Raw genomic sequence first — 11,308 nt, 5'->3', positions numbered from 1 at the left:
TCACGAACTGTCACCAATGATCTTCCAGGTTATGACTCAGGTTCGATCTGCACTTGACGTGTGGGCGCCTTTATCACTACCAAAGCAACTAGCACGAGAAAATCTTTCTCTCAATAATGGAGAGAAAAATCTTATTCTCTGATCTGTATAAAGTGGCTTCTTTTTTTTTCTGTTGAGAAAAATAAGCCTTATATATCTCCCTTTAGTGAAAACCCTAGGCTCCAAATAATGAAAAATCAAAACCCACGTTATTTGCTTTTTCAATAGGGGACCCACCTTGTAAAATAACATAAGGCCCCTTATACAAAAGCTAATTAAATGGAGCCTCCCACTAAATGATATATTTAGGCTTTTGACCCAAATTGCTAGTTATCTTACTTATTAGTCCAGTAGTGGTGCAATCAATTAAATGAGCTAACCCGGGGATCATTTAGGAACATACAATAGTGGCTACAATAATTAGGCATGTAATTAAACTAGCCCAATTATTTAATTCCAAATCTACTCCACTAAAAGATTGGAACTGACTTCTATAATTGTATGCTCGAATAATAATTCGTCCCAAGCCACATTGATTTCTTTACTGCACAATCATTTGTACCACATCGTTAATTAAATTGATATCTCAACTGTCCAATCAATTTAATAACATCTTATTCCTTGATCCTTACTGGTTTTCTCTAATGATCATTTTCAACATACTAAATATGTTGACACACTCTGGCCAGAGAATTCTATGATCAAGTACCGAAAACCTATCAAGAGATGTGTTGTACAAATTCTATATTGTTAATCCATAACTCCAATACTCATAATTGCTTCCACCAAGATACCGGGTAATCTTGATCACAAGGATGTGTCGTGCCCATAGGTAACTCAAATGAAATAACAATCACAATCATGAAATCATAATTAACTCAAGATTAAGATTACAATAAAATCAACGCCTATGAGATTTAATAAGTCTGACAGTTATTACAAAGTTAATTAAATCTCATATGTGATCCTGTTCAATGTAGTCGTACTACATCAATAAATTCATACATGATTAAGACAAATCATTCAATGAATTTATTACAGTCTATACCTAAATAAAGTGCCCAACTTTATTTATCAACTGCGAACTAAATTTATTTAATCATAAGATAACTTGTATTTATGTCTTCTGTGAATCCACATGGTGATCACATAAATACATATAATATGATTAAATGGACTTTAATACAAATATTAATGCAATTAAGATATTTGAATAAAATACCTCATTTATTTTATTAATCAGAAAAAATTGTTTATTACAATTAAATAAACACATATGCTTTTAAAGAGCATATTTTCCCAACACTTGCTTCCTCTCTTTTTCTTTCCCCTTTTCCTGGAAAATTCAAGGGAACACAATTATAGACATTCTCTTACTGTCCAGCTTTGATCTGGTTGGATACATAACTTTTTAAGTGTAGATATTATGTAGTAAACTTTAAGCTAACTAATAATCAAACTTAATTCCAAAATTACATTAGAATTATATAATCTTTTGGTACATAGAATCACTGATTTGATGAGCTGCAATTTGCAATATTGATATATATTCTTTTTACTTTGATGGAACATTCCCAGAAAATCTTGCAAGCTGATAACCAGGACATATATAATTTTGGTTCTAAAATTTTAGAGTCGTGCTGAACCGTCGCACTTGCTATATATATATGTTGCGTAATTAATTACTAATAAAATAAATTATACATCTAAAATTGTCTAGCTGTATGTGGGGACTGGTGCTTGTACTTATGTTTATCAAATCTTCTTCAATCAAAATTTGTCATATAATATGTTTTGACTTATCACTGGCACCCCGAAACTGACGGTGGAATATGCCCCTAATAACATTTATAATACTATATGCACTACATTTATTATAAAGAAATATAGCCACCCGCAATCTTTGCTCTAATAGACAAACTAAGCTCCTATTGTAATTGAAATGGACGTTTAGACCATTACGTTACCGTACAATGCTTATTTGGATAGAGAATTGTACCCACCCGCTCCGAATTTTGGAGGGAACCCGAAATGATCCTTATGGAAACTTTAATTTCTAGGTTTTCAGGTTTGAGTTTGAAAAATCATAATCAATTAAATTTCGATCCGAATTAGTTGGAAACGAGTTTTAAAACATTTTTGAACATGTCTAGTTTAACATACATAAAACCTAGGATCAAACTCAATTTGTACTAATTACTATGACTTTCGGAACAACTCATTAATAGGATATTTCTCTGTACAATGTAAGATTTCTACTTCGATTACAATCTAATCATCATTCTTATAACAATTAACAAAGATCAAAAATCAAAATTTACTCTAATCTTCTCTCAGCACAATACCTGCTTCAATTGACATAATTTTGATATAATAAATCTCTCTTATTTGTGCTCATGGCCGAACCTAAGAAGTGAAGGGTTTCTTCTTCTTTCTTTCTTGCCAATCTCTCTCTTGTAATGGAGATGGCATATTTTTCTTCTTGTACTAGGAGATTAAGGTTTCTGAGGTATGAAAGAAGACTAAATTACCCTTAATCTAATAAAAATGACTAAAATGCCGTGGAAGAATTGAGCGCATTACAAGAATATTCACCAAGATTTAGAATGAGTGATGCTATGTTCACTTAATTAGGATACTTAGGTTGTATTCCCGCTGATGGGGTAAATGATGTCTCATTAATAAAAATTCACTATTTGAATTAAGAATGATAAAGTTTAATAATTATCTATCACTTGAACCAATTAGATAGTGACACATTATTTACCACATGAATTAGAATACACACTAAATATTCTAACTAAGTAAATACAATATTATTGATTTGATATACTATACTATACTATAGTGCCATTGTCTTCCTATTTAAAAGGACAGAATCTATCAATAAAGGAGGTTTGGACATCCATTCTATAAGATGATAGGAGTCTAACTGTCTGCTTTTAAAATGGTAAGGTCTAGTTGTTTATTGGGACAAATCTTAAAGAGCTAGTAATAATATTGATCATGCTTATCATTATCACTTATAAGCCATGTTTGGTATACTGATATAATTCATCATTACCAAAATAGCCATGTTTCGTATAATTATAATTAGTTTTTTTTTTAATTTTTAATTTTTAAATTCGGTACGACAGGCAGACATTGAATTTCTTGGTCAATTTAAGTAGGAATTGGTGACAACAGTTTACATTTGTCTACCTGAAATATCTGAAATTTTCAATTGACATTCAAATGAAACCGATGCACGTGTTTCTTACTTTCTTTATCTATTATACAAAATGATCTTGCGTATGTATTTTCAATTATCAAATGAATATGAAGTAATTTTCTTGGCTACGGCAGGTTTGTTTCCAATAGTCACCCACTTAATTTTTAAAACCACGAACCAAAATTTGTACTGAGCCTCGTGTTTAATTTAGTTTCTTGTTAAATCGGATATTTCAGGTCTACCTCCGAACCAGAAGAAAAAAAAAATATATAATAAAATGATTATATCGTTTTCATTTGTGGTCGCCATTTTCTATGTGTGTTTTTATATCATTTCAAATTTTGACATGATAACTCTGAACTTTATTCTAATTTTTAACAGCTGTTTTTAGAAGCAAACCTAATATAAAAAATATTCAGTTTTTATTCAGATCTGTACCAACTTGTTGATTCATTATATATATATATATATATATGTGTGGTTGAATATCCGCTCGATCAAATTTACCAGTTTTGCATGCCATGCAAAAGTTTTGAGTCACTTTCAAGTTTCAAAAACAATTACAGTCTGTATTTATCAGATAAGGTGAGTGACGATCTCATCATAGTCTCGGTCTCGTTAGCTGACCTAAATTAATTAAATTTAATTTTCGGCTGCTTTGTCTTTTAAACGGTGGTGTCTTTATCAATTTAGAAATTTTTAATCCCCATTGAAAAAGGGCATTTGACGCAATTTAAATCTATATATTTATGCCTGACAGAATGTGGCCCACAATGGAAAGTATTATCTACTTCGGTTTCTTTAGGCTGTAGCTGTCTAAAGACGTGTGTTAGTTGTGCTTACTTGTTTCTTGGATCATATTAGCTCTGCCCTATAAATGGTGATCACCTTCTGAAACATTCTTCAAACTCATCGGCTTTAAAGCAGAGAGCAAAACAAAAATTGAAAAAAAAAAATTTGAAAAAAAGAATCTGTTTGTAGGTATATTAAAAGTGCTTGTGTTGAATAATAATATCAATAGAGTTGCTCTGGAGTTTAGGATTGGTGAGTTTTTGTTTCAGCAGTTGTGTTCTGTAATTTTGCGTTTTTTTGTGAAAATGGTGTGTGATTGATCCCTTCAAGAGTTTGTTTTGTTTATGGTAATCAGTTTGATTTCTTTATGGAGGGCATAGAAATGTTAGAGAGCGCTTGATTTCTGCAAATGTTAATATTAATTTTGTATCATATTAGACATTGGAACTGATTAATGCACAATGCGAATATGAACATTGATTCGTTATATCGACTTGAATTTAACTTTTGAAGTGATAACTTGTTTTCTGAGATCTAAGTGGTGCAGAGGAATCCAGATTTTTTTTTAAAAAAAATATCCAAATGATGAAAGGAGAGCATAATAGAAATGATTGTCATGTTACAGAGTTTTTGAGATGAGATAAAAGAATCGTCTTGTCTCTTGCTTACCAACATGAGATGTATTATTGATTTTTTTTTGTGGCCCTGCTTGCCTGTATTTCTTTTGAAGCAATTTAGCGGCATCTTTAATTAGAGACTGATGATGATGAATAAGCAAATTTCTCAGTAGGTTGGGTTTTATATTTAAGATATTAGCATATTAGGAGAGGTTCGTGTACCTAACTGAGCTGTTATGTCCCTGCTCAGGTGTTCTGTGTATGGTAATGGAGAACATAAAAAACATTGATTCCGAGAAACAGAAATCCTCTGAAGAAATTCCATCACTTATCAAGTTTATATCTTCAAACGAATTAGAGGGCTTCGACAGTGTTAAAGGCAATAGAAACTTGAATAATCATGGTCCAGAAAGTGTCTCGGAGCGCCTGAGTCAACCGGCTATGGTGAGCAGACCTTTCATTAGCTGTGATGCCTTCTAGAAAAAATGTCTATTATTGTTACAGGAGTATTATATTCTCCCGCATCTTTGATAGGTAACCGATATTGCTCATGGTCAAGGCCTGAGTGAAGAATCTCACCGTGGCAATCATAGGAGGGTCCTTTCTATAAGCATGCCATCCTCTCCTAGCGAAGTTGAAATGAAGAACCCGAAAAGTGTACTTTTTGATCTCAAAGGGGCTTCAGATTCTTCTGCTGCTGCGAATGAACTTCCAAGATATCCCAAATCTCATTCTCAGCCAATGCCTAAAGGGTTTGTACATGGGGAGGCAGTTCACCAACAAAGCTTCACCCACCATCCAAGCTTATCCGGATTTAAGGATAAAAGATTTGATTCTTTCAAAACATTTTCTGGGAGACTTGAGAGGCAGCTAACAAATCTTCGTGGAAAGTCAAGGGAAAGCGGACCAGAAAATAGTGCTAGCAGGAAGAAAACAGAAACGGAAACTAATGTACCTGTGGACCGATACTTTGATGCATTGCAAGGGCCTGAACTGGACACACTCAGAGTATGTGTTTATACACCCTGTATGCTTTACTTGACTTTTAGTTTGTATTATAGCTGTTCTAAACAAATTTGTTGGTCTATGACTGGTCGTATCATAACAATAACTTTTGTTTATACAGCCTTCAGAGGAGATGGTGCTTCCTAATGACAAGACTTGGCCATTTCTTCTCCGATTTTCCATCTCTTCATTTGGAATGTGTCTTGGTGTTAGCAGCCAAGCGATTTTGTGGAAAACCATAGCCACCTCTCCCTCCACAAAGTTTCTTCACATAAGACCAGAAATAAATACCGTCCTGTGGTTCATCTCTGTTGCTCTTGTTATCAGTATATCTTTGATCTACCTTATGAAAGTACTTCTCTACTTTGAAGCAGTTCGCCGTGAGTATTATCACCCAATTCGAGTCAACTTCTTCTTTGCCCCTTGGGTAGCATTACTGTTTTTAGCTCTTGGAGTGCCACCTTCAATTCATGAAAAGTTACCTGAATGGCTTTGGTATGTTCTCATGACTCCTATCTTATGTCTTGAGCTTAAGATCTATGGACAATGGATGTCTGGAGGTCAAAGGAGGCTTTCCAAAGTGGCAAATCCCTCAAACCATCTTGCAGTTGTTGGGAATTTTGTTGGGGCATTGCTTGGTGCTACAATGGGAATAAAAGAAGGACCTATACTCTTCTTTGCTATTGGCTTGGCTCACTACACAGTCCTCTTTGTGACTCTCTACCAGAGACTCCCGACAAATGAAACACTTCCAAAGGAACTTCATCCTGTATTCTTCTTGTTTGTCGCTGCACCCAGTGTTGCTTCAATGGCATGGGCGAAAATGCAAGGCTCTTTTAATTATGGATCAAGGATTGCCTACTTCATTGCTTTATTCCTTTATTTCTCACTGGTTAGTCTACTGTTACTCATATACATAAAAGCATTGATCTTTATTGCCTTCAAACAAGATTGATATCTAACCTTTGCTACCATTTCTATATTTTTGTGATATTGCAGGCAGTTCGAATCAACTTTTTCCGAGGATTCAAGTAAGATGACATGAATATTGCCTTTATAATCTCTGTTTTTTGATGACTTGCTTGTGGTTCAGTCTTTTGATGTACATTCTTTCTTTAACTTTGCAGGTTCTCGTTGGCTTGGTGGGCATATACTTTTCCGATGACTGGTGCTGCCATCGCTACAATTAGGTACTCAAATGAAGTCACCTCTGGAGTAACCCAAGCTCTTGCTGTAATCCTCTCTGTGATTTCTACACTAACAGTAACAGCTCTGCTTGTAACTACCATACTGCATGCCTTTGTGCTCCGAGACCTTTTCCCTAACGACATAGCTATTGCCATTAGTAAGAGAAAGCCTAAACATCACCATCATCATCACAACTATTTGAAGTGGTTGAATCGTAGACATGGAAGCTCAGATCATAATGATATCGAAAATTTCTTGAAATTTTCCTACCCAGAGGAAAAAGATTTAGAAGCTTGTGAAAATCCTTCCAGCACCAACGGTAAAGAGAGCTCCGACTCCACGTCATCTCCCACAACATAAGGCTAAGTTTAAAAATAATTTGCCATTTTCTGAATCTTCATCACTCAAACATGTGAGGAACGAGTCCGTCTGCAAAGTTCTGGTGACCATGCTTAGAGATGATATGAAGATTTACGCGGCGAGGATGCAGTAGTTTATAAGAGGTTTTTCATATGAGTTATAAAATATGTATCTTGATGAGTTGTAAATCAGATGGCAATCTGCTGTTTTGAGAATAAAATTTTGTTCATATTAAGTTCTTTTCCTATTTAATTATGAGAGCTTTACTTCATTAAGATACTAAATGAGCCTTTTCTCAGCAATCAGGTCACTTAAGTTAATGCAACAATCTGGACTATAAAAGAATTGACGCAAACTCACTGAATGTTGTTTATGCACTGTGCACTTCTATTGCTCTACACCTCTAACATAACCATCCGTTTGCTTCCACAACAAACTCGGCCACTTGATTAAATGTGTAATGCTAGTAGTTCTACATAAGATTTATCTGACATATTTAATATGAATTCGGTAAGCTAAGCTTGCTCTGCTCTGCTGTTGTTATTGCTCTGCGATGTGACCAAGGCCCCATTTGGGCATATAAGGACCTGAGACTTTGAGAGACATGAGACCATGGAAAGAGAAGTGTTGGTGGATGGAGCAAGAAATGGCAAAGAATCAGACATTTTGAATTTTTAAGGATTTCTTAAAGTATACTGATACAATCTCAAATAGTCAAGAAATGGCATGTAACACCTCAAATTCACCCAAAAACTCAAGAGAAATTTGGAATGAAAGCTTATAACTAATTCCAAATAAAGTTAATGTTGTCCATAAACAAAGCATGTTCTCCAAAATAATAAATAAATCAATAATCCTCCAAAATAAAAACTAGCTCTAAGCAATAATCAAAGTAGTTACAATTAATTCATCTAGAAAATGCCAAAATCTTTCAGCTAACAAATCCTCTCTGCTAGACCAAAAGCCCACATCTCTAAAATCAATCTGTAAAATGTTGGAGATGAGAGGTGAGCCGTCAACTCGGTAAGTAAATTCATGCATAAGGTCACTAATACGAAAAAGTATATAATCATTATTATGAAGTACTATAAGTCAGGAAAACAGTAATAATTTTATAATCATATGTAACTCATAATTAATTAATTCATGACGTAAAAATCATTTTCAATAAATAATCGTGTGAGAAATCTTTTCTCAATAAAACCTTTCTTTTGTTCAATTTGCTCATGCCACATAGTGTCACCTATATCCTCGGTGACCTGGTCAATAGTTCAATATGTCACCTGTACTCCCAGTGACCCAGCTAACAGTTCAATTATGGTATTTTACCCCGCAATAATCATCAATAGGTGCACACAATACAACTAGCTATTCAATAATATCAATAGTGATAACTACGAGCAATGAGCCAAAACCTTGAAAATAATTTCTAGTATTTCTATATCGATTATTCAGTAATATTTCAATAAAATGCTTATAAGACATTGAATTGGCGAAACTTTACAAATATTTTTCAGGAAAACATTTTATAGAAAAACAAGTATTTTAGAGTCATTTTTTTAAAAGTAATTTAAGAAAAACATTTTAAAATAGCCTCAAAACCATAACTTGCCAATTCATTTGAACAAGATTATTCTATTCATGAATATTTACATATATACTTATAATAAACATTATGCATGAATTCACTTACCTCGATCCAATACAATCAACAATGACAACAATGACCCCAATCACATGAGCTCACTCTTAGCCTTCCAAGATAAAATCCAAGCTTAAGACCTCCTTTAATGGCAAACGAGAGCACAATCAAAATCTTCCCCTTTTCTTATTCAAAAACATGAATTCACTCTTATATTGGCCGCTGCATTCTTTTCTTTATTAGCCTTTAGGGTTTTTGAAAAACAAAATAACGTAGAGGAGCTTTTTTATAGGCCAAGCCTTTTTAAAACCCTTACCCATTAAGGAATTTATTTCCTTTTTAAATAAGGTATTTAATAAATAAATAAATGATTTGAGATTTAAAAGAAATAAAATACAGTAAAATACCTTTGAATACATTAACCCAAAATATTATATTCTATAAAATAGATACATAATAATAATAATAGTATAATAAAAATAACGGGTGCTACATGCAAACTTTAAAAAATTTAACAGAATCAGACAACTTGATCATGCCATTTTCCAGGCCCAAGGAATCAACAAAATGGATCCATAGGTGGTGATCCACTGCAACCCACAATCTATTTGGGCCAAGGAATGACTGTTAATATCAATTCCATCAGCAACTTCCTATAATAGCTCTATACCTCTGATCCAAAAGGGAAAAATAATTCGCTATATCAAAATTGAAGTCTCTTTACACATTCTGTAAAATTCTGAATTCATGAACTTATTTCAGGACATGGGGCCTGACACCACTTGGGTCAAGAACGTGCATGCATTTGTACAATGACCTGTTTTCTGTGCAAAAATGGTTCAAGGGATGATAAAGAGTGACAAAGTAGGAGAATGTCTTAATTATCTTGCACTTATTAGGCTATTGTTATGTGGTCTGTTCATGGAAGAAGCAGCACCGAACGATGCAGTCAATACAATCAGAACTGCAAGGCTGCAAAGGCTACTTGTTTTGATGTCTTTAATACGTCTCATCTAGTTTTATCTCCTTCAAAATAACAAATACCAAACCAACTCATTGATATAGACCCTGCCTCATTAGTGCAATGAATACACTCAGTACTCAACAAATTCTTGAAACAGGGAGGAGTTATATGTATCATTCATTGTCCTAAAGAGCACAACAGTGACCTTAGCCCAAAGTCATCCGACACATGGCATACAACAAGGTCTCAGTCCGTTGGCCTGTTTGTTTCAACATGTCTGCAAGTCATTGCAAGCAAACCTGCATGTTACTTGCAGAAGGAAGTTCCAGCTCATTTTTATCAAACACCTGCGTAAAGATTTCAAATATCTATTTGATCACCTCTAGTCTTTTTTGGTGGTTTATCTATCATCTGAGGATATTATCGCGTGAGCTTACATCCTCAACCGTGCCAGCTTTCTAGCTAAACTCAATTCAATGTTTTGGTTGCATTGGCCACTGTGTCTTGTTATTAAGCTTACTACAGCGACTAAAGAATCAATAGCATCAACAAGTAGCACGTATAAGGGTTTCGGTCCCCACAAACATCATAAAGGTAGTAATCTTGATTGTGCTTCTTATGTGAAGATGAAGAAAATCCAACAAGGAAGACAAAAAGAAATAGATAAAATTAACAAAACCAATGTTGTCAAAGCTTTGGCATTTCTGCTAGCACAACTTGTCTCTGTCTCCCTATCTTACTCGTTGACATGTGACAAACTTTTCACTCTAAGCCAATTTTTTTGGCCTTAAAAACTGGACCATATAGATTATAGCTAAAACTTTCGCGTTACGATACCTGCAATTGGCTTGAAATATAGCATCATCATTGAAAGAATAGGCATGTTCAAAGGTGCATAAGACCCCATCTCATGTATTGGACCCCATGCCTTTGGTCCCCAGAAGCTTTTGGTAATATAATAAGCATGATTAGCAAGTAAGCTACTAAACTAGCAGTTTATTTCAAAAAAAAAAAGGAGGGGGGGAGGGGGGGGGGGGGGGGGGGGGTTTAAAACAACTTTTTGCTATTGGGGGGCCCAAAAGGGATGCCACAAAACCCGCCGGTAAAAAAATTGGGTACCAAAAAAAACCCCTTGTTTGATTGGGGTAAAAAAAAGCCCCCAAAGGTTTATTTGGGGCAGGGGTGGTTGGGGGGAAACCCTACCCGTAAAAACTTTCCAAAAAACAAAACCCGGAAACATGGCAAATGTCTCTCCATTTTTGGAAATGGAAAACTCAACTTTTGCCCAAAAAAAAAAAAATGCGGGTTTTTCTTTTAAAATTTTGAAATTTTTCAAGGCTTGTTTCTTTTCATTTGGCATACCAGAAAACCAAAAAAAGAATGGAGGAAAATTTGGTGGGTTTGAAAAACCCAGGTGGTACCGGTTTGGGTTTAGACCTTGCAGCCCCCCCCCCCCGGTTTAAATTTTCCTTTACATTTAAATACCTGGG

General features: G+C 34.5%; 1 protein-coding gene across 1 annotated transcript; it reads left to right on the top strand.

Annotated features, from left to right (window-relative positions):
- The first annotated feature begins 4,176 nt into the window (after nucleotides 1–4,176).
- Nucleotides 4,177–7,377, top strand: LOC18031408 (S-type anion channel SLAH2). Its single transcript, XM_006422010.2, has 6 exons — nucleotides 4,177–4,294; nucleotides 4,910–5,103; nucleotides 5,194–5,667; nucleotides 5,786–6,556; nucleotides 6,664–6,695; nucleotides 6,792–7,377. Exons 2-6 carry the CDS (start codon nucleotides 4,921–4,923, stop codon nucleotides 7,210–7,212), a joined length of 1,881 nt encoding a protein of 626 aa, XP_006422073.2. The 5' UTR covers nucleotides 4,177–4,294; nucleotides 4,910–4,920; the 3' UTR covers nucleotides 7,213–7,377.
- The last annotated feature ends 3,931 nt before the right edge of the window (nucleotides 7,378–11,308 follow it).

This window comes from Citrus clementina, unplaced genomic scaffold (assembly GCF_000493195.1).
Source record: "Citrus clementina cultivar Clemenules unplaced genomic scaffold, Citrus_clementina_v1.0 scaffold_9, whole genome shotgun sequence".
Taxonomy (NCBI): domain Eukaryota; kingdom Viridiplantae; phylum Streptophyta; class Magnoliopsida; order Sapindales; family Rutaceae; genus Citrus; species Citrus x clementina.
Note: the sequence above shows the minus strand (reverse complement) of the source record. Positions and strands in the feature narration are given on the sequence as shown.